The following is a 24,944-nucleotide window of genomic DNA, read 5'->3' on the forward strand; positions in this document are numbered from 1 at the left end:
CCCTGTGCGCACAAATACTAACACTAGACTGCGCCAACAGCTGTTTCACGCCAGATTTGCGGTGATCTCCTGTCCACACGCTCCAACTTGTCTGCTCAGATGTGGTTTGAATCCACAGATTTGAGAGGTTTCGCTCAAACCTCCAACTCCAACTTCCACGTTTGCACACATCTCAAGTTGGTGCAAATCTTCTGTTCACACGCAACGATCTCTCTGCGCAGATGTGATGTGCGGCGCAGACAGTTCGTTGCGTGTGGACGGGCCTTACTGTTTAGGTTGTTGAGATGACTGATTGTCATAAATGCTTTGTGTTTATGGCCTTTTCTTTGAGTTTCCTTCTATTTTCAGAATTGTGATGAGCCCTAGCCCTATGGAGTTTATAACGTGTTGGGGGCGCTTTAAAATAATATGAGAGAAGTACGGTGCATGGTTCTTTTTTAAATAAAGGAGTCAAAGATAATTTTGTTGTTTTATTGTCAGTAAAATGCTTACCAGTGTTTGTGTGCTGTTGGCGAGACGGCTGTTTCGTCCTGTACAGATTGATATACATAATATCCGAAACATAAATACAAGCCGACAGACACTAAGTTCTTTCTACGAAAGCGATAGGAAAAGCGGCTACACGAAATCGGATAAGAAAGTTTCGCGTCTAGAGCTTATTCGCAATGGACTTAAAGAACTTAAAAAGGAAATATTTATTTGGAAAGATGAAATTAAAGAGAAATTGGAATCTGATCCGATCCTTATATACAGACCAGGTAAACAATATGTTATTTCACGTGAAAACTCCCTCGTAGTGGTTTTCGCAGGAAGGGAAATGACGTTAATTATTAACCACTTTTTTTTTTACTAATAACCTGTATGTTGTTAGTGTCAGTAGTGATTTATATCGAAGTTTCATTAAATATCGTAGCCTTTAAACTGTGTTGGAGGATAGCTCACAATTCGTAGTTTATGTAGGATATATGCACATTATATGCTTCAAAATATTCGGCGGAAACTTTCCCTTTATCAAATGTACGTTTTCTGGAAGGACTTAAGAGTTTGTTTATATGATGAAAAAGGTAATAAATAGGCAAAGGATGGTTTAAGTATGACTCAAATGCAAACATTATGCTACGCTATAGGTCAGTCGTATCACAACCTTGTTTCGGCGTTCAAATTCGTTAAATTAGCCAAATCACAACCAAGTTATCATTTTTCCAACCAACCGAGACCTCGGGCTACCCTCTTGGTCAGTCTGGCGCCACAAACAAGCTGTGGGGGGAATGACGTTTTAAATTGTTCAGCAAGAGAATCCACTTTCCCAATAGCGTTTAGTGTTTACTCATATTTACTGTGTATGTTAGAACTTTATCAGTTTTTTGTGAATACAGAAACAGTGTCCAAAATCTTGACTCTTACCTTAATTGAACTGCAATGTAACTGATTGAAGATCATATGCCCTCTCCCATTTTTCTTAAAATTTTGCTGGGTTTTTTGATTTGTTGGTGGATTTCCTGCCACATAACATTGCATAATATATGACATAAATAAATTGTTTCGTACCTTATTTTTCAATTCTTATTATTTGACAGTCTTGTCATTGTGCATATAAGTTACCACTGATTTTGTCTGCCTGTGGATTAGATCACTGAAATTTAATGTGCTGTATTGTGCTGTCTAGAGGAGGGGGTGACACATTGCAGCTAAGGGTTCGTTTTAACAGTTTGCATTTCTCAGCACTGGAACCTCTATTTAATTGGGGAATAGCTATACAATCAAGTTCCATAACACGACAATAGCTGTTAATAGGTTCCTCTCTGTCATTACTCATAATGCTATTCACCCAATACTGTTTCGTGATCTTGCAAGTAAAAGCTCAGTTCATTTTTTTGTAGTAGCTCATTTTCATTGTTTAATATTAACTGAAATGAATGAGATTTATTCACTCAATTGATTAGGGGATTCTGTATTTAATATACTGTTAACCACAAAAATAAGCTTTATGTAAGAAGTAACAGTGGTTTAAACTTAATGTCTGCACATGGGACAGATTTCAATGAACCATTGGGATTAGATTTCAACACTTCTGAAATGTAGCCCATGTGAATAATTTCTTCGGATATTATAATATGTGGAATAATAGGTAGGCCTATAAAGTAAATTGTTTTCTTTAAGATGTGGGTAATGTGGTGTGATCCCAAGAAAAAAGATGTGTATTAAATTAGAAATACCTGAGAGAAAAAAAAACTGCAAGGTCCATGGAGGCACTATATGATGACATGTTGCTTAGAACTGCTGCAGATCTATTTGGGATCTACACTTCTGCTTTAATTGTCAAGATAAGAAACTGTATTGCAGTGGATCTGACAATAATAAACTCCAATCGCCACAAAATTATTACCATTCAGAGTAGGCTATACAAGTCGGCATGTTTTCACTGCAGAATGTACACTTTATGATAACGTGTTAAAAGTTACAGACATGAACTGTGGACTGACGTGCATATAAATAAAACAGCTTGGCTCAACCATACAAAATAGTTGAGTTAACTTGGCCAAGCATTTCATGAGCCAGTATCATCAGTTCACCTTATTACAATTTGAAAACACTAGTATATCAAGAGCAACTGTTATGCAAATGTTGCAGAATTTTTTGATTGATGTGGATAAGCTATTCATTCAAATTCATGAAAGACTGCTGTATATTATCAGGTTCTTTGTTTGTTGAAGTGCACTGTATAACTGAACATGAATCTAGTGCGAGCAAAGATACGCCATCGGTTTTGAGCTATAATCCTAGTAAACAAAGAACTGTAAGCAAGCACAAGTAAAGGACAGTTGAATATATACCTGGCCTTTTCCAAAGCCATCAGCAAAAAGTGTAATGGGGAAGAAAATATGGGACATCAAAAATCATTAATGTTAACTGGAAAAAACTGAATTGAACAGGAAATGTTGAAAAGTTTTGGAAAAAAAAGATTATGTTTTTTTATCAACATGCGAGTAATAGACATGCATTGTGAACTTACGTGGGAATCTCTGGAGGGAAGACAGTGTTCTTTTTGTAAAACACTAGTGAGAAAGTTTAGAGAACCAGCATTTGAAGTAGACTGCGGAATATTACTACTGGTGACAACATACATTTTGTGTAAGCATCACAAACTTAACATAACAGAAATTAGGGCTCATATGGAGGTGTTTAGGTGGTTGTTCTTTCCTTGCTTGATTTGCAAGTGAAATAGGAAAGGAAATGGCTAGATTGGTACAAGGTACCCTCTAGCATTCACCGTATGGTGGATTATGGAATATGTACATAGATGTAGATGTTAAGAAAAATGAAATCTGAAAAAATTAACAACAAAATGGTTGCAAGTCTGGAAGAAAAATTTTGTTGGATGAATCTTCACATAGTGAGGATAGTGAAGTTCTTTTGCAAGGTAAGTCTAATTGTGAAAATAATGAGGTAAATGGTTAAAGACTACAAGTAAATGATTTTGAACTTGTGGAATAAGCAGAAAAGAACAACAGAATCCTACATGTAGGGAAAATATAAAAGAAAGCAAAATAAAAATTACAAAGTAAAATTTACACGGCCAATTCTATTTCTTGAATTATGCATCTGTAATTTTGCTACATTTTCATGCACTGATATACTTCAGGCCTCTTACACAAATAAAATGAATGTTTAGTTCATTTTAAAATAGAAAGAACTGCTGTTATTCAGGTGTTGAAAAGTGCACCTTGGTTGGTGTACGTTTCAACAACAAGGAAACTTCAACTAAAATATAAATTGGAACTTTGTTTATTACTATGAACTGTGATAAAAATTTATGAACTGTACAACATACTATAGTAACTAATAATGGCAATTAGGAAAATAATGGAATATCAGGTTTCATAGGAAAGAAATATAACCTACAATGTGTTGAAATGTCCCCCATCTCCATTATTAATTGCTCTACTTAGTCACTCTTCCATCTTGTATTTCTGTCATAATGTAAGAGAACGTGAAGTATGTGAAATGAGGATGGCTAATTAAAAGGAAAGAAGAAACAGTATACCAGGTATTCTTATGCATCATCAACAGTTGTATTGATTCTGTGCTGCTAAAGTTATGAGGAAAGGCAGATGTTACTTAAAATCCGTCTTGATTGCAAATTTTTTTTTTTTTTTATTCATGTGACTGGTTTCGGTTCATTCAGAACCATCTTCAGATCTGATATTTCAGTTACAGGAGTAACCCGTCCAAATCCAGCAACTTTCACATGCTATGTCACATGTGTGTAGCATGTGAAAGTTGCTGGATTTGGACGGGTTACTCCTGTAAGTGAAATATCAGATCTGAAGATGGTTCTGGAAAAAAAAAAAAAAAAAAATTGCAGTCAAGACAGATTTTAAGTAACATTATAAAATCACTGATTGCTGTTATCCCATAAGACATTATGTCTGTTTTTGGAAAGGCACATGATTGAAAATGACAGTAAAGTTACAGATACAGTACTCAATCAGCTATGATCAAGTTTTAGTTTTGTTCCTCAGGTATTTTTGAGTTTTAAAGAAATCACTTTCAACAATAAAATTTCATATACTGTAAAAACCTGACATAAGTCACCATTGTCACAATGTGTGAGCAATTTATAAGTTAACTGATGCTGTCGCCTTCACAAATGTGAAATTGGGATGACTAAACATTTTCTACATACAAAATAGTTGTTTATAGAGACTTACACTCAAAATAATAAAAAATCGCACGCTAATTCAACAGGGTTAGAACAGAAACATTGTTAGGAGAGGGTCTGTGAGTTGATGTAAGAAAGGGATCTGTGATATGAAATCATCAGAGGCCATGTAAAGTGGTACTATTTTTTTGGTAATCAACTCGAACCATTGGGAAATTTCAGTAGGGTTGGGAAGAAAATAGGAAAGAAAAATAAGATGAAAGCTGAAGAAAAAAAGTTGTCAAGAGACAGCAAAAAGCAGAAAAAGAAACATGGAAACAAGAATTCCCTGAATACAGTTGCAGGACTGGCTGATGGAATAAATTAGCAGTGCACAATAAAATAAGGGAGTGTTAGTGAAATAGGAGTAAATGAATCTGTAGGGAAGAAAATAAGTTGTTTAAAGAATGTTCCAGCATGGAATTTCAGATACACGTGAATCTTAGACAAAGAGCAGAGGAGCAGCAAGTAAAGAAGAGAAATGAAGAGGAAAAAGTTGTACACATTGAACATAGAAAAGGAAAGAGGGATGAGAAATGTGTTAACACTAAAAAAGTGGGAGAGTAATGGAATGGGAAAATGTATATCCTTAGGAGATGAAAGGCCAGCCACCATTCCTAGATATCCAGGTCAAGCAAGTGATGCCCTACAGCATAACATCTATCAAAAGCCTCCACATAGTTTTCTCTTTTCCTATGTATCAAACAATGTGATGTATCATGTAAGTTACTGGACTCACACTTCAGAGGAGGGTTCAAATCTCCATCTGGCTATTGAAATGTAACAGCTCATTCTCCATACAATTCCAGAAACTAATTTAGTTCATCTTTCACATGGCACTAAAGCTAATTCAGGTTGTTGTGTCATTAGCTAGGACCCATGTGGATAATTTCCCCTTTCGATCACCGAAATGTAATTTTCAATAACATCATGTCAGAGTACTCTTCAGTATTAAATTATCATTTTGATTAATTACAATTAAAACCATTCAGTTACTGTGAATCAAATAATGAAAGAGACATCAAAAATACTGTTTTTCTAATGTTTGAAACTATTAACAATCTTGCTTAACATACTGTCAGCTTACTATGCAAGACCTAATCATAACAACACATAATTACTTAGGAATTACTGAAACTCATAAAACAAAATCTTATTGATGATGTAGCCAAAGCAATTATTCGACTAGTGTACTATTAATTGACATTCTGTTAAAAAAACACATATCTTTGAAACCAGAAACATGTTAGGAAGAATTGGGATGTAGTAGTTTCTGTATAATTATCAAAAATCTAATCAGCATTGTTTACTCAAACGATTTCAACAATATTTCCTTAAAAACAGAAAAAGTAATGTTTATTTATATCACATTCCAAACATTTCATTTGTAACTACTGGATGACGTTGTTTTTGTTCATTACTAATAACTTTTGGAATTAGTGAATTTACTATATGTAAAAATGTATTGATTGTTATAAAAGATGTTTAAAGAGTGTAAGAGGGAAGTAGCAGTTGACATTAGGATGTAAAATTTCAATGAAGACTCGCTATGACATAATAAATAGTACACCTGAAATATCAACTGTCCTTACACAATTGTTGAGAATCTCGCAGTTCTCTGGCCTGTTTTTACTTAACAAACTTCTAGGGAACAGCATATGCAGCAAAGCATAATGAGAAACATAAGTTGATTCCGTTAATTGTTACTCTGAAGATATTGGGTTGCAACCACCAAACTGCGAGAACTTTAATTTTCCGCAATCATTAACATTACGAAAAGATTATTAACTTTCGGTTTGTTTGCTTTTAGTGACAAAATTTGTTTTATCCTCAGCATTGCAGTGACATCACACAACCCAGATTAATGTTTTTAGTGTTTCGGTAAATCCTTTAAAGACCTTGCCAAATTATAATTTAAAAAGATCAAGGCCAGTTTAATTCACTATCCTATCTGAGCGTATGCTATTTCTGTGTATCTTGGCAGTGATAGAATGTTAACTATAATCTTTTATGTTTATCGTATCTGCATGCTTCTAGTTGCCATCACCCAATCCAGAGTGTCAGTGCACTAAGAACGTTTTATAGAACACATACCCAATCAGACCAAGATAGTTAAACCTCAGAGTTGCTACACTTACAAGAGAGCCGCAACACAACAATAACGGAGGATCCTGAAGCCATTGCTGTTATCCTTATGATAGCATAGTGTTCATGAAGTTTTGTAGAATACTGAAGAAGTATGGGTTAAAATGCTGCTTGTTTCCACCAACTGAAAACAATGGTCATCTGGGCAATATCAAGGGTGGCTGGACTTTTGAAAACCTAGTTTTTACCATGTTCCATGTGAATTTGGCGCTGCCTATATGGGACAGACAACTAGGATCATTGAGGTCAGATGTATGGAGTTCAAGAGGCACACAAAGCATATACAGTGTAGCAGTTCATCTACATCTACATTTATACTCCGCAAGCCACCCAACGGTGTGTGGCGGAGGGCACTTTACGTGCCACTGTCATTACCTCCCTTTCCTGTTCCAGTCGCGTATGGTTCGCGGGAAGAACGACTGTCTGAAAGCCTCCGTGCGCGCTCTAATCTCTCTAATTTTACATTCGTGATCTCCTCGGGAGGTATAAGTAGGGGGAAGCAATATATTCGATACCTCATCCAGAAACGCACCCTCTCGAAACCTGGCGAGCAAGCCACACCGCAATGCAGAGCGCCTCTCTTGCAGAGTCTGCCACTTGAGTTTGCTAAACATCTCCGTAACGCTATCACGGTTACCAAATAACCCTGTGACGAAACGCGCCGCTCTTCTTTGGATCTTCTCTATCTCCTCCGTCAACCCGATCTGGTACGGATCCCACACTGATGAGCAATACTCAAGTATAGGTCGAACGTGTGTTTTGTAAGCCACTCCTTTGTTGATGGACTACATTTTCTAAGGACTCTCCCAATGAATCTCAACCTGGTACCCGCTTTACCAACAATTAATTTTATATGATCGTTCCACTTCAAATCGTTCCGCACGCATACTCCCAGATATTTTACAGAAGTAACTGCTACCAGTGTTTTTTCCGCTATCATATAATCATACAATAAAGGATCCTTCTTTCTATGTATTCGCAATATATTACATTTGTCTATGTTAAGGGTCAGTTGCCACTCCCTGCACCAAGTGCCTATCCGCTGCAGATCTTCCTGCATTTCGCTACAATTTTCTAATGCTGCAACTTCTCTGTATACTACAGCATCATCCGCGAAAAGCCGCATGGGACTTCCGACTCTATCTACTAGGTCATTTATATATGTTGTGAAAAGCAATGGTCCCATAACACTCCCCTGTGGCACGCCAGAGGTTACTTTAACGTCTGTAGACATCTCTCCATTGATAACAACATGCTGTGTTCTGTTTGCTAAAAACTCTTCAATCCAGCCACACAGCTGGTCTGATATTCCGTGGGCTCTTACTTTGTTTATCAGGCGATAGTGCGGAACTGTATCCAATGCCTTCCGGAAGTCAAGAAAAATAGCATCTACCTGGGAGCCTGTATCTAATATTTTCTGGGTCTCATGAACAAATAAAGCGAGTTGGGTCTCACACGATCGCTGTTTCCAGAATCCATGTTGATTCCTACATAGTAGATTCTGGGTTTCCAGAAACGACATGATACTCGAGCAAAAAACATGTTCTAAAATTCTACAACAGATCGACGTCAGAGATATAGGTCTATAGTTTTGTGCATCTGTTCGACGACCCTTCTTGAAGACTGGGACTACCTGTGCTCTTTTCCAATCATTTGGAACCTTCCGTTCCTCTAGAGACTTGCGGTACACGACTGTTATAAGGGGGGCAAGTTCTTTTGCGTACTCTGTGTAGAATCGAATTGGTATCCCGTCAGGTCCAGTGGACTTTCCTCTGTTGAGTGATTCCAGTTGCTTTTCTATTCCTTGGACACTTATTTCGATGTCAGCCATTTTTTCGTTTGTGCGAGGATTTAGAGAAGGAACTGCAGTGCGGTCTTCCTCTGTGAAACAACTTTGGAAAAAGGTGTTTAGTATTTCAGCTTTACGCATGTCATCCTCTGTTTCAATGCCATCATCATCCCGAAGTGTCTGGATATGCTGTTTCGAGCCACTTACTGATTTAACGTAAGACCAGAACTTCCTAGGATTTTCTGTCAAGTCAGTACATAGAATTTTACTTTCGAATTCACTGAACGCTTCACGCATAGCCCTCCTTACGCTAACTTTGACATCGTTTAGCTTCTGTTTGTCTGAGAGGTTTTGGCTGCGTTTAAACTTAGAGTGATGCTCTCTTTGCTTTCGCAGTAGTTTCCTAACTTTGCTGTTGTACCACGGTGGGTTTTTCCCGTCCCTCACAGTTTTACTCGGCACGTACCTGTCTAAAACACATTTTACGATTGCCTTGAACTTTTTCCATAAACACTCAACATTGTCAGTGTCGGAACAGAAATTTTCGTTTTGATCTGTTAGGTAGCCTGAAATCTGCCTTCTATTACTCTTGCTAAACAGATAAACCTTCCTCCCTTTTTTTATATTCCTACTAACTTCCATATTCAGGGATGCTGCAATGGCCTTATGATCACTGATTCCCTGTTCTGTACATACAGAGTCGAAAAGTTCGGGTCTGTTTGTTATCAGTAGGTCCAAGATGTTATCTCCACGATTCGGTTCTCTGTTTAATTGCTCGAGGTAATTTTCGGATAGTGCACTCAGTATAATATCACTCGATGCTCTGTCCCTACCACCCGTCCTAAACATCTGAGTGTCCCAGTCTATATCTGGTAAATTGAAATCTCCATCTAAGACTATAACATGCTATGATAGTTTTTATGAGAAAACAGTGCTTTGAACTACATCGGGTGAGGTAATGAGGATCAAATTCTGGCTTAAACCCATTGTTCTGGGACAGCTAACACGAGTGTATAGAAATCACTCTGGCAGAAGAGGGCCAAGATGCAATACAGCAAGGCTTGGTGGGAGTATGCCATTACTTTGCTGAGAGAGAATGGGCAGTGGGCTGTAGGTTCAACAGCAACACTTGAAAAACTCATCAGCAAATAATAAAATTTTAAATGAGTGACAAGTTAAAATTATGTGTCAGACTTGGACTCAGAACTGGTATGTTATTAAGTTGATGCAGGCAAATTTTTCTCATATATTGTCTCAACACTTAAACTTGCCAGAACATTCCCTCTATTAAAGAAAAGAGTGTAAGATCTACATTATTGTTAGAAGACATATGAGCACTGACGAAAAATGAAAAAGTTGTACTTAAGAGAAAACCACAATTAAAAAAAAAAAAAAAAAAAAAAAAAAGGAAAGTAAGAATGTATCCTCCACCCATATTTTGACTATCAAATCATAAAAGAAAAATGGAAGTTTGATTCAGGGAGATGCAGGCTGGTGGTAAATGCTTTTTTGGAAGGCCAAATGTTTGAAACAACTTTAGATTGTGTTTTAGTTGTGGACATTATGTACATTTGTTGTTGCACTACAAATAAACATGACATAATTTGTTTACTGGAGTTAAAGACCAACCTGTGATAACAATGTAAGAGGCAGGTATAATATGAGTATAACTCCCTTTGCCTCAATGGTTAGTGGAACCAAAAAATTGAGAACATCAACTAAATTAATGTTTATGTAAAAATCTGCATAGAAGAGTATATAAAAACAAAAGACACACAGATTGTGTGTGTTTTGCGTGGTACATATTTTGCTTTGTTCGTGTTCAAAAATGTGTGTCTCTAATAAGTAGTGTCTAAATATTCTTCCACGCTATTTACATGGATCGAGATTAAGTTCAGGGTTACCACAATTTCTGGAAATCAGGGCATATCAGGGAATTTCAAACTTGTCAGGGAAAGCAGAGAAATTTGAAAAAGGCATGGAAAAATCTAAGTTTTGTCTCAGTAGATGAAATGGTTTGTGTCATGAGATGTCATGCATTGTTGCTGGCTGGGTGCCACTTCCCTACTCCCTCGTTCTTACTGCTTCTCCCCTTCCTACCACTCTCCTCAGCTTGCTGTCTGTGCTGCCACCACTTCTTGCTGCTAGCCTAGCAGCTGCTAACGAGAGGCAGGGAGGCATGAGGAGTGGTTTGTTTAGGTGTGCTTCTCAGAGATTGTTGAGGCAGCAGCCGGAGGTGGCAGTCAAGTGTGCATGAGTTGTGTCTGAGAGATTGTGTATGTGCCCTAGTTTTCTGACAAAGGCTATGGCCAAAAATTTAGTTGTGAGAGTGTGGTTGTCTTTTCTACATGCCTGTCTGTGACTCAGCGATCATCTTTATGGTGAGTCGCTACCTATCCTCATTAGTACCGATTCTCTGAGTATTTGCACAAGTTATCTGTTGCACGGATTAATCACTGCGGTGTCATTTCATCAACATGCTGTCTGTGGCATATGAATAGCTATTCACACTAGTAGACTTCCACAATGGGACAAAATTGCATTTCATTTCTACCGATCAGAAGCACATAGTTTCCCACTAATGTGAAAGCCCTGCCCATCAGATCTAGTCACGTTGATCTACCCGCAGGCTGGGTCTGTTTGTGTGTGGTATAATGCAGCAGATTTTTGCAGTTTATCCATGGACGAGGGACTGCGGTGCTCCACGGCAGGCCACAGGTCACAGGCGATTTATTTCAGGAATTGTGACTGTCTCACCGCAAGTACATTGCACAGTGTGGCGTTTGTTAGACATTTCATTTATTCTAGTACATTTTGGCACCTCAGAAGTAGTTTATATGTTAGAAAGTATAGACAATAAGAAGAAGAAAATTGTGGCAGTGGCTGGCAGTTTGTACACTATGTACTTATATATTTCTTGAAAGAAAAATAGCACAATACCTGTAAAATAATAGAGATAACACAGTGGGTAATAACTGACAATAACGGACAGAGTAGAGCAAACATTTTATTAGCAGTCACCTACAGTATTGGTTTACACAGCTCTTTCCAGCCTTATACGCTTCTTTCTAGATGCCTACATTTTTCTCGGGTTATTTCTGAAATCAGTGAAGGTATTTTAAATCTGTCTTGCGACACCAAGTAAATGCATGTTTTTGTCATCAAACGTATTTCGTTTTATTGAAATAAAATAACAATAGTGGTCTACATGGAACACACACGCCATTTGGTTTGCTTTCTCCACCTAAAAGCATTTAATTACAAAACTTTTGGTATTAGTACTTAAAATTTTTGCCAACACAGGGGAGAAATACAAAAGTCCTTACATTTTTTTGTCAACTTATGTCTTTAGTTACAGTGAGATCTCAAAACTTATCAGGGAAAAATGCTAAAATTTGTCTGGAAATATCAGGGAATTTCACTTGGGGAAGCTTGTGGCAGCCTTGAAGTTGTCTTTTAACTTATTTTTTAAAATGCGTTTCCCATTTTTTAAAGTTATGACAGCCTATCCACTTACAACTCTCAACTGTCGGGTAATTCTCAATACAATTGTACAAAATATGCCAACATTTATAAGATCTTCTTCAGTAAATTAGATAATTTCATTTCAAAGTGGTTATCACCCCTTTACAGGTATGTCTGTTGTTAGTAAAACTGTATAGTTTGTCTTAAGATAATACTTGTTTTATAGGTGGGTAGTGAGGATGCAGTCTCTATACATAGTTTCTACAATTTTGTCTGGAGAAATGTTTTGGGGACAAGCATCTGACTGATTTCTTCAGTAACTTCATAAACCTCTCTGTGTGTGTCTATGAAAACAGGAAAGAGCAGGGGAAAGGGGAAATGAGTGAAAAATAATGTAGGAAAAGATGCTAGAGGGACAGGTCACACATGAGAACTTAAGAGAAGCTGCTGCTCAGGATCCAACTGATATGAATATCAAAGCATATGACAGAAGCTAGTAAACACACCCTTATATAAAGGTGTGCACTAATTGCAACATTTCTATAGAAATGTGCACATTAATTGCAGCACAGCTGGTAAATGACATGTCTGCTTTCACACGTGGCCTTATCTTTGATTGGACAGGAAGTGGCTGTGAGTAGACCTCATTAGGTGGTGGTGATGGATTGGTGTACTGGACATGTCTTTCATCTTGAACATCCATAGGTGAACAGCTGTTTTTGTGTAGGTTTTAGAGAAAATATGGCATAGGGTATTGTGTAGAATGGGTGAACAATGCAATAATGCATTGTGGATGAGGGTATGGCTTTGTGATGGGTTTACCTCATCATATGGCATAATAAGAAGTAATCAAAGCCCTGGAGAAGGATTTGATTGAGTTTTCTCATGCCTTTCATGGTTGGGCATTTGGCTCCTTAAAAACTTCTTCTTCATGATGCCCCAGCTCTTTCCATACAATACAAAGTCACACAATCTGCTTTATTGGGCTATCAAATATGCCTCCCCCTTCTTTTCACCTGACATAGCACCCAGTGACTCTTTTGTCTTTCCTTGGATGAAATAAAGAACTGTTTTTCAGTGTTATAAAGAACAAAGCATGTGGTGGGAGGGAAAATGTGGATTCAACACTGCCAAAAAAGGTGAAGACACAAACTTCATCAAGTAAGGTGACACTGAGTCTTTTGGGACTGCTATGGTGTTGTGCTTACAGATTATGCTCATAATGGGAAAACAGTCAGAGTAGTGTAGTGCCGAAAACTCCTGACATGATTACAGGAGGCCATGTAGATGAAGGTCAATGGGGAACTATGTGAGGGAATATTTTTTCTTCACAACAATGCCCCAGCTCTTTCCGTACAGGACACAGTCACACAATCTGCTTTATTGGGCTATCAAATATGCTTCCCCCCATTTATACCCAGTGCCTTTTTTTGTCTTTCCTTGAATGAGAAACCATTGCATGGCATGCATTTCTAGAATGACAATGAGGTAGCTTTTGAATTTGAACATTTTCTGAACACCCAAAATTCAGACTTCTACAACAAAAGCCTATGCCAAATCACCCATTGTTGGGAAAAATGGGCTACATTTAAGAGTGAATATGCGGAGAACAACTAATACCATCACCAGGTTTCATGGTCACAGCTTCATTTTTCAAATTGATGAATAAAACTTCATGACTATTACTCGTATTAGAGGCAAATGGTGCAAGTGTCTTTAGGAGCTAATAATGTTCACCAGATTATTTTGCAGCTGTTACTACTTGGTTAAATCTTAAGCCAACAGAACACCATCACCTGTGTGTTAAAACTCACACTTTATGCAATTCAATTGCTCATTATAGATTATAATTTCAACTCTTCAGTGGTTCGTAACTTGTTTGCTGTCCATGAAAGATGATGGAACATTGACCTCATGCTCTCTCTTTACACTTAAGCTATAACTTTGCATGACCCAATGGAGCCCCACACACTCCTTCAACAGAAAACAAAAATAAATAAATACAATTACTTCATCTTCTTGCCACTGCAGATCACTTCAGTGTGCAAATCTTCATACATTTCTCGCTAATTCCTGAAACCTGATGAGCTCCCTAAAAATTATACAGTTTCAGCCAGTCATGAGCTCCTTTTGATTGATTGGCGATTCTCGTTGTCATTACATCCCCAATACCCATTACACTGCTTAGTGTTGCCTTCTGAAGCCACCATTTGTTGTGATGCTATCCACTCAAATGCCTTGAAAAAAACTGGCATTTAGGTCAACTCAAAAGCTTCTGCATAGCATTCTGTTAACACTGAAATTGCTCCCTATGCCACATATACTTTTCTCAGGAGAATCCACATTCTGCTAAAAATTACTGATAATAGAAAATGTAAATACATGAAGCACCTCGGATATCATTCCTCTGGCCAGTCACTTCAGGCATTAGTGATCTCTGTGACTGGAATAACTTTATTTTTCAGCAGTCTCTTATGTCACCCCTGTTTTTCTGAGACTCATCAATAAATTTAAATTGCAATTGGAAATCTACAACTGTTCATTTATTAACATCAGAAAACAGGATGCCATGTTTGGTGAAATGCATATACACAGGAATTGGCTTGAAAAACTATGTATCTTTGCTCCATAGGTTGAAGATTAATAACAGTCTACAGCGAGAATATGTCTCTGTTCATAAAATTGAATAAGGAAATTCAAAACTATCTCCACACACTGTCAGTTTCAAAGAAAACATCAGTGTTCATATTGTGACTGCTTCCATTCATATTGGCATTACATTATCACTACAGATAAAATAGTATCAAATACATCATAGGAGAAACTAATTATCTTTTGCTGTGATGGCTGCATATACAGTGAATTATTGTTTAAGCATTTCTGAAGTCACTTCAGAATGTCCATAACTAGTACTTCATAATTACTGTAATTATACCATGTATTTTCCTCTTTATACTTAGTGTTAAAATTACTGTTTCATTTCCCAGTTATGAAATAAGAGCTATAAATTATGTTCACTCTTTACAAACAAAAACATATGCCTCATAGTGCTTTATTCAATATTTATCCAAATTTGATTTTAAACACTGTTATCATTTACTTCATAAAGGAACTTAGAAGTCCTTGTATAAGCCTACCCGATACGCTGTTCATGATAACACTGTCTAACTCTCATACCACCCATTTTGCTGTATTAGGATGAATTGTTATCTAGATGTAGAAATTGCCTTAATGTGATTCTGTGCTAGCATATTCTTACAGTACTCATATAAAAATTTAGTTTCATTGTCAGCCAGTTGCCATAATTTACAAAAGTTTCCTCAAATTTCATGATATTTTTCTTCAAGAATACTTTCCTTAGGCAAGGAATGTCACGTATTGTGCAGGAGGTTTCCATCATTACCATAAAAAGTGTGATATCCACTCTTATTGTTATGGATGAGGTAGAAAAACTCATAGTTTTGAATTCTGCATAGTTGTTGTATTTTCAAGATACAACACTCGTACTATTAATAGAATTTTTGTTGAGCATTAACAGAAGGTTTGTGGAGGCAGAGGAGGCAGCCTTTGTCCAGTACACTGATTGTAGTGGGGTGGGGGGAGCAGTGTAGGAGGAAAGAAGACCTTCTCATGTAGTTCTAGTATTACACTTGTGATTTGCTTTTGTGTGGTAAGAAAGTTTAAGTGACACATAGAAGTAATGAATGCTTATTTCATATGCTTGATGGGCCTGGAATTGCTTTACCACTCATTTCAGAATAAAAACTGACAGTCAACACAACGGTCGCTGTGGACAACTATAATGTTAAAATGCTACACACGTGAACATCTTTATTATTAGATCACTTAGGTTTGCATTGGATGTACACAAAATGCCCAAGCAGCCCGACATTTACAGAGTTATGGAAAGTTGAATTATCATTTCTTGACAAATGGCATTTTTAATTCCTCTTCCATGCAAAATTTTCCCTGTGGACTTCTTTCCAGAAACACCTGTGAAAAGAAATCATGAACCAATAAATTGTGTGATCTTGCTGACCTCCCAGTACCTCCAAAGTGGGTGATCACATGTGTGTGACATTTTGGTTGTTGACTGTGTTGTGTTGCATCAGTATTGTGATTATGGTGAGACATCAGCAGGAAGTCCATACCTTTTCAATTTGGGATGAACAAAACCACAAACTGTACACCTCTTTTTCCCTTGCAGTCACATATCTGACTGATGTTTGAAAGCAACTTGTATACAATGAAGGAGTGTGTGGGCTTACCAACCTTTTTAAAAACAAATTGCATAAAACACTCGGACTCCATTTGTTCCACATTTATTCTCGCTTATGTATGTGCAGTTAATTTTTGAATACACATATAAACTGTAATTCAGTATGGATCATTTAGGAATAAATGAGACGACTCGCCGAAAGGTAGAAGCGCTGCATCATTGATATATACAGAAACAAAAGGTACAGAGCTTGGCTAGCTTTTTGAATGCACTTCCTTTTTCAAGCTTGTAGGAAAAGCATGCACGCAAACACACACTCACTCAGTTAAGTGCACTCGCCTGTCTGACTCCCCAACATTATGTTCAGTGGGGGCATGGGTTGGGGTGTGGTGGGGGATGAAGAGAGGTGGGATGCAAGGAGGTGGTTACGGAGAAGCGGCTTGTGGGAGAGTGAGGAGCTGCCTGTGGACTAGCTGAGGGTGCAGATGGCTGAGCACGCAGTTTCAAAGACCGGGGTGTGAAATAACAGTACACAACTAGCTGATGTGGGGACACAAATGGGGCAGGGGCAGGTGATTGTGTGTGTCTAACATCCACTCACTCACTCACTCACTCACTATTGGGGGAGGTGGGGGGGCATCGATTTACCTTAGGTTTAGGCCAGGAAAGTGAGCGGAGGCTGTGCTGCAAGGACAGCTCCCATCTGTGCGGCTCAGAAAAGCTGGTGGTGGTGGGGAGGATCCACGTGGCACGTGTTGTGAAGCAGCCACTGAAATCTTGCACGTTATGCTCTGCTGCATGTCGTGCTACTGGGTGGTCCACCTTGTTTTTGGCAACAGTTTGCTGGTGGCCATTCATTCCAGTTGACAGCTGGTTGGTTGTCATACCAATGTAAAACGCTGTGCAGTGCTTGCATCATAGTTGTTATGCAACATTGGTGCTTTCACAGTTGGCCTGGCGTCTGATAGGGTAGGAAAAGCCTGTGACGGGACTGGGGTAGATGGTGCTGGGTCGTTCGTTGGATTGGGCATGTCTTGCATTTGGGTCTTCCACAGGGGTATGATCTCTGTGGCAGGAGATCGGGGGTGGGAGGAGCATAGGGATGGATTAGTGGAGCTTGTGCGGGTGGCGGAACAGGGCACGATGATAGATAATCAAATCCGTGATGAAGGACATGGTTCGATTGCTCCAGTCCGGGGTGGTATTGAGTGACAAGGGGGGGGGGGGGGGCAATTCTTTTGTGATTGGTCCTTGGGTGGATGTGAGGCCCAGATGTGTGTGAGGATATGGTACGGGAGATCTGTTTGTGAATTACATCTGGAGGGTATTGCCTGTCTGTGAAGGGGCTTGTGAGGCATTCAGCAGACTGGACGAGGGAGCTCTAATCACTGCAGATCCATCTACCACAGGTGGCGAGACTGCATGGGAGGGATTTTTTTGGTTATTGGTGGATTTGATGTGGACTGAGTTGTGGATGGAGCTGTCTGAGGGAAGACTGACATTTTTAGGAAGGTGGCATGATGGATGGAGGAGGATCAGGTGAAGTATATGGGAGAGAAGGTGTTCAGGTTGTGGAGGAATGAGGATAAGGTGTCCTGGCCTGGGGTCCAGATAATAAAGATGTCATCAACAAACCTGAACCAGACCAGGGGTTTGGGTTTTGGGAAGCTAGGAAAGTTTTCTCTAGGTAGCTATGAAGAGTTCAGTGTAGGAGGGTGCCGTGTGGGTGCCTATGGCACGTGCCACAAATTTGTTTGTATACTTTCCCTTCAAAGGTGAAGTACTTATAGGTCAGGATGTAGTTGGTTAGGTGCACGAGGAATGAAGTGGTGGGTTGGGAACCTGCAGAGCATTGGAAGAGGTAGTATTCAATTGCGGCAAGGCCATGGACAATGAGGGATTTTGGTGTAGGAAGGTTGCATCAACAGTGACGATTAGGGCTCTAGGAGGTAAGAGTGTTGGGGGTGGTGGAGAGCCGGTGTAGGAAGTGTTTAGTATCTTTAATGTGGGAGGCAAGGATTTGGACAATTGGTTGAAGATGTTGATCAATAAAGGCCAAGATTCTTTCAGTGAGGGCCCTGTAACCAGTCACAATGTGGCATCCAGAATTGCTAGGTTTGTAATTTTGGGGAGCATGTAGAAGATGGATGTGCAGGCTGTTGTTGGGGTGACGATGGAGATGAATTCAGGGAAGAGGTTCTGAGAAGGGCCTAAGGATTTGAGCAGATATGGAGGGTATGTTGGATTTCTGGGATGGGGTCACTTTGGAAGAGCTTGTAGGTGCAGGTGTCTGACAACTGGTGGAGGCCCTCTGCCAGGTAATCAATCAAGTTAATCACAGCAGTGGTGCGATCTTTGTCTGCCGGTAGAATAATCGGGTCAGGATCCACTTTTAGGTTGTGTGGGGCAGTCCTTTTTTCCAATGGGAGGTTATTGTTCTTAGGTAAGAACCTGGGGATGGATAGTGAGGCCAGGTTGGAAGTTAGAATTTCCTGGAAGGTGACCAGCTGATGGTTAGGTGGGAGTGTGTGAAGGTCATGGTTGGATGGTGATATGAATTAGGACAGGCAGGTTGTGATTGGATTGGCTTTGGTTGGAGGTGTCGGTGGCAAAGAAGTGTTTCCACTGTGGGAGAGGGTGAAAAGAGTGCAGGTCTTCCACAAATCCAACATGGTTCAACCTGGGAGTAGGGCTGGGTGTGAGGCTTTTGGATATGGCTGAAACTTTTGTGGGGCTGAGGATTTCGTTGGGGAGGTTAACAACAGTGTTTTGGGATTGTTCCATTCTGGATTTTGTGGAAAGTTGGTAGGAGATTTTGGAGGATGTGGTTGGTTGGAAAGGTCAGCTAGGCGGGATCTGGGCGCTATGGAAAGTTGATGAGGAGGAACAATGTGGGTTGGATGGGAATTGGATAGCGGGGCGCCAAGGCGGGAGTAGGATGTCAGCAGGCTGTATAACTTCTGGAGGCAGCGTTTAGAATATTCTTCTAGATGTTGGAGTGACAGAATTTCAGTTTGGATGATGAGGTGTAGCTAGTGAGGATTACATAGTAACAGTATTTTGCAGAGGGAGTGGAGATGGTTCAGGGATGCCTACCTTTTTTTATATATGTATGTATTGGCAACACAGCACTTCTGCCTTTAAGTGAGGCGTCTCCTTTATCTCTAAATAATCTGTAATTCAGTACTTAAGTAATAATTGTTGTTTCTTTGTAATGTCTGATGGTCATTTTCCATTTGGTCCATGAATGTTTGAAAATAGATTAATATTTTGCACTGTGCTGTCAGGATAAAAATGTGAGTCAGATAGGTATTCATATCCAGTATTTTTCCTTATTCAGGCAGTGCTCTTCTCATTGTCTTGCAACATTCATTAGGCTGTGATCTTTTCACTGTCTTCATTACAGCCGGCCGGTGTGGCCGTGCAGTTCTAAGCGCTTCAGTTTGGAACCGCGTGACCGCTACGGTCGCAGGTTCGAATCCTGCCTTGGGCATGGATGTGTGTGATGTCCTTAGGTTAGTTAGGTTTAAGTAGTTCTAAGTTCTAGGGGACTGATGACCTCAGTAGTTAAGTCCCATAGTGCTCAGAACCATTTGAACCATTTTTTTGTCTTCATTACATCCATGTCTTAGGAACAGCTCCCTTACAGTTAACAAGAGAACTTTGATGCACTTTAGAAGACATAAGGCAATGTTAAATTGTAGTTTTGATTCACTCTATGTGTCGTGTGGATTGGTCATCTGAACAATTCGAATTTTAGTCTACCTGCAGATGTGACATGTGAATAAGAAATGGTGTTCTTGAATATAAGTGCATTGCATGCAGCACTGTGTTATGTGGTTGTGATACTAGTTCAAGATTTTGCTTTGCTTTTCAGGAGAAACAGATATCTTATGGAAATTTGACTCACCACATATCTTGCATCAGTGGGTTACGACAGCTGATAGTGATCACAAAGAAGGGTATAGTAAATGTGATTTGAACATCAGTGCTGATGGGACAGCAGTCTTCTCAGGTTCTCTCAGTTGTGAAGTACCAAAAGACGGTCGAATAAAGAAGTCTGGATATTGCAATATGAAATCAGTGCGCCCGCAGGTAATAAAATGACTTTCTCTAGAATCCTATCAGAAAGCAAATTCACTTGAGAAAACTATAAAATTTCGAGCCTGAATTGGTGGTCAGACTTAATTTCAGGGGCTAAAATATTTAGTACTACCGTTAGAGGCATATAAAAGTAGACAACAGTATCGTAACTCGTGAAACTATTAGTTCCCTCCATGGGGAGGAGAGGGGGCTGGTTTGGAGAAGTTTAAAAAGGAAGACCCCCACCATCCTCCCCCCCCCCCCCCCCCCATCTTCAAGAAGAGAACTAATAGTTCTGAAAACTGGGATACTGTCATCTAGTTATACGTGTTTATGGACTGTACTAATTTTATGCTTTGCTAAAGGTAAGTACTGTTCAAAAATTCTGTCTCATAATTATCAAAAATCCCACACTTATTTCCATATTAGGTGTCATTTGATTATGGCACATCCTTGAGTATGATTCGGAAGAATATCATCTCAAGTGTATGTGAAGAATGTTTTAATTCTGCTCATTTGAAACCAATGTATGCTTATATACCAACTGAAATTTTGTGTGACAATTGTAACATTTCTTTGGATGAAATATTGATTAAACATCAACATTTGTGGATATTGTACTGAACAGTAATCGGATTCTTATTGAGAATTGACCGAAAAACGTCCAGGGAGCAATCTGATTCTGCAATTCATATATCAGTTTGTTGTTGTTGTTTTCTGTCTGAAGATTAATTTGGTGCAGTTCTCCAAGCTAGTCTATTATGTGCAAGCCTCTTCATCTCTGCATAATTGCTGCAGCCTATATCCATTTGAACCTGCTTACTTTAGTCAAGCCTTGGTCTTCCTCTACAGTTCCGCACACTTGCTTCCGTTACCAAACCAACTGTTCCTTGATGGCTCAGAATGTGACCTATCAATTGATCCCTTTTTTTAGTTAAGTAGTAACATAAATTTATTTTATTTATAGTTCAGTTCATTGTCTCCTAATTGGTGAGTCAATCTATCCATCCTGATCTTCAGCATTCTTCTATAGCAACACATTTCAAAAGGTTACATTTGCTACTTTCTGAACTGCTTATTGTCCACATTTCACTTCTGTAGAAGGCTGTGTCCTAGACATTCGATGTTAACAAATTTCTATTTTTCTGAAATGCTTTTCTTGTCATTGCCATCCACATGTTATATCCTTTCAGCATCAGTCATCATCTGTTATTGTTCTACCCAAATAGCATAACTCATCTACTAGTTTCAGTGTCTCGTCTCCTGATCTAATTCATGCAGCATTTAATTCAGCTACTTTGTATTACTCTTGTTTTACGTCTGATGATTATTCATCTCATAATCTCTTTTTCAAGACACTGCCTGTTCCATTCAATGATCTTAAGATGTCCTTTGCTGTCTATAATGGAATTACATTGTCATTGGCAAGTCTCAGAAGTTTTATTTTCCTTCTGCTTGTGCTTTAATCCCTTCCAGACTTCTCGTTGGTTTACTTTATGTACAGTTTGAACAACATCAGGGATGGTCTACAACACTGTCTCCCTCCCTTCTCAGCCACTGCTTCCCTTTCATTCTCTTTGGCTCTAATCACTGCACTCTAGATTTGGTAGAAGTTGTAGATAACCTATTGCTCCACGAATTTTACCTTTGCTACCTTCAGAATTTTAAAGAACGTATTTCAGTCAACAATGTCAAAACCTTTCTCTAATTCTGCAAATGCTATAAACATTTCCTTATCCTATCTTCTAAGATAAGTCGTAGGGTGAGTTTCGCCTCCGAACTACCTGCATTTCTTGGAATGTAAACTCATTTTCTCCAAATTTGTCTCCATTCAGTTTTCCATTCTTCTGTAAATAGTTCGTGTCAGTATTGTGCAACCATGACATATTAAATTGATGGTTCAGTAATACATTTGTCATCACCTGCCTTCTTTGGAATTAGAATTCTTACATTCTTCTTGAAATCTGATGCTCTTTCATGTGTCTCATATACTTACATACTAAGTCTTTCAGTGTTCTGTCAAATTCTTCCTACAGTATCTATATCTTCCATCATCTCATCTACTTCCTTTTCCCTTTCTGTAATGTTGACTTGCTAATTTGTTTCCTTTATGTAGCCCTTCTGTATGTTCCTTCCATCTTCTTACCTTCCCTTCTTTGCTTAGTACTAGCTTGCCGTCTTCTCTTTAATTACGTGCCTGAGTAAGCCTTATACAACCGAGGTGCGGCAGGTTCCGCAGAAGTTGCCTGCTAATGACTGTTCCACCTCAACAACTGTGCATCTCATCAGCGCGTAGGACACCTTGAGACTGAGAGGTTTTTTATAGGGGGTTTTACCATCCTCGCAATCCGGGTAGTCAAACCAAGATCCCCATTCCCTGCGACACAACATTCCACTGTTGCACCATACAGTAGTTGTTGAAACAAAACCAGAGCTTACTGTAACAGGAGACTGGTGGCGCGTACCAGTCCCCAGCTCAGGAACCCCAAGGATCCAAGGCCGTACTCAGCAAACGAATGCTGAGCCCCTGAGGGCTTATTGTCTTTTGGAAGCTGTTTGTGTGACACTCTTTTGGAGGTTTTCAGACAAGAAATGTATATTCCACCAATGTACATGCTAATTTGTCACACAAGAAAAGTGGTATACTCTGTGTTTTATTTAAAAATTAGTACATCAGCAACTCTTAATGCTGGGACTTTCTGAAGCAACAATCTCCGAGGATATCAAAGTTCAGTATCTCATCATATGGAGCAGCTAAGTTATTATGTGAACTTTCCTTAACTTTTCTAGTTTTCACTCGTCTTTGTACTTGTGAATGGTGGAGGCCCAAACTATTAAGTTGCTGTGCTGGTATGACTGTGAATTCACTATTATAACTGTCCTATTATAGATAGAACTATAGAAACTGTATATTTTATTCTCACTCAGTGTCAGTAGCAATTAAAATGCTTCGCACCTCTCACACATTTAAGGGTAGAATTTTAGAATCCGGGTGTCTAAATAAAAGAGTTGATAGGAAAACAAAATGGCAAATCAGGATTGACTAGATGAGAAATCCAACACTGCTGAAGCAGGGATGAGTATGGCAAAAGATAGATACTCTGTCTGAGTTTGTTTCCCTAGCTGCTCATGGGTTTGAGATGGAACCTTCGAAATCATCTCCTCCTCCTCCCAATGGGAAAGTTGTACTGCCTGGGAGTATTCACACCTAAACTCCTTTAACTCTAGCAAGGGTGTGATCACACGCCGTGACATTATGGATATCGACATAGCCGAACTTAAACAGGAATGGGCATTACAGGAGATAGCTGACGTAGAGCAGAGGATGCATAGGAATAATGGAGAAATTGAGAATACCTCTACCTTCATTGTGACCTTTAATTCTCTGGTGTTGCTGGACCACATCATGGCTGGTTTCCTCCAACTTAGGGTTAGGCCTTATGTACCTAACCCTATGCGGTGCTACAAATGCCTGAATTTTGGTCACACAGCGCTGAGTTGCCAGGGTGAAGCGACCTTTGGGAAATGTGGAAAGGCAGCCCATGAAGCTGGGATTGACTGTCCACCTCCAGCAGTCTGTGTTAACTGCTCTGGGAGCCACCCAGTCTGGGCTGAGACTGCCCTGTTTTTGCAAAGTAATGAAAAATTCAGGAATTAAAAGTCACCAAGTAGATCCCCTATGCTGAAGCCAAAAAGGAATATAAGGGGCTGAAACCTCCCGTATTTACCACTTTTTATGTGCATGTTCCTACGGTCAACACCTCGGCGCAGACGTTGTCCAGTGTTCAACCGTCCACCACCAGTACCTGTGCTTCCACGTGCACATGCCAAGGCAAAATGACTAAGGAGAAAGCAATCCAAGCAGCTGCCACAGAAAAGACCAGCAACAATTCCGTAGTGAGTTTCAAGAGGCAGAGTGCCTCTCAACATCCCATTTCCCCCTCATCCGTGAAGCGGCAGGGTGCAGGGAAAGGTTCACAATGTTCAGGTCAAATCTGTCCCAAGTGCTCGCACAAACAGCTTCCGAAAGACAATAAGCCCTCAGGGGCTCAGCTTTTGTTTGCTGAGTATGGGCTTTATAGGAGATAGTGGACGTAGAGCAGAGGATGCATAGGAATAATGGAGAAATTGAGAAGACTGATACCTTCATTGTGACCATTAATTCTCTGGTGTTGCTGCACCACATCATGGCTGGTTTCCTCTGACTTTTTAGACCTTGTGTACCTACCTCCATAGTTGTTAATATAAATTGGTGCAAAGATAGTGGTAAATTAAAACCACATTGGTGAAATGGCTCCCATCCTACAATGGAACTTGCAGAGGTTCAGAATGCATGTGGAGGAACGCCGTCTCTTATCTCAGGGTAGACCACTGTGTCTGTGCTCCAGGAGACTCATTTCCATGTCGTACACCCCTGAGATACGACACTATGTACTCTACAAAAAGGACAACGTGAGTGGAGAGAGAACTAGAGGAGGCATAGGTATTTTTGTCAATACTGACTTCCACTCCTCGCCTCTCTCACTTACAATGACTTTACA

The 24,944-nt window shown here is 39.4% G+C and overlaps 1 protein-coding gene across 1 annotated transcript in view; it reads left to right on the forward strand.

Annotated features, from left to right (window-relative positions):
* Window positions 1-436: 436 nt before the first annotated feature.
* Window positions 437-24,944, forward strand: part of LOC124784976 (complex I intermediate-associated protein 30, mitochondrial) — a 48,663-nt gene continuing 24,155 nt past the window's right edge. Inside the window, exons 1-2 of the mRNA XM_047254142.1 lie at window positions 437-758; window positions 20,198-20,415. Of these exons, the coding sequence (XP_047110098.1) occupies window positions 485-758; window positions 20,198-20,415 (492 nt within the window). The 5' untranslated portion in view covers window positions 437-484. The remainder of the gene's footprint in view (window positions 759-20,197; window positions 20,416-24,944) is intronic.

Source organism: Schistocerca piceifrons, chromosome 1 (genome assembly GCF_021461385.2).
Source record: "Schistocerca piceifrons isolate TAMUIC-IGC-003096 chromosome 1, iqSchPice1.1, whole genome shotgun sequence".
Lineage (NCBI taxonomy): Eukaryota > Metazoa > Arthropoda > Insecta > Orthoptera > Acrididae > Schistocerca > Schistocerca piceifrons.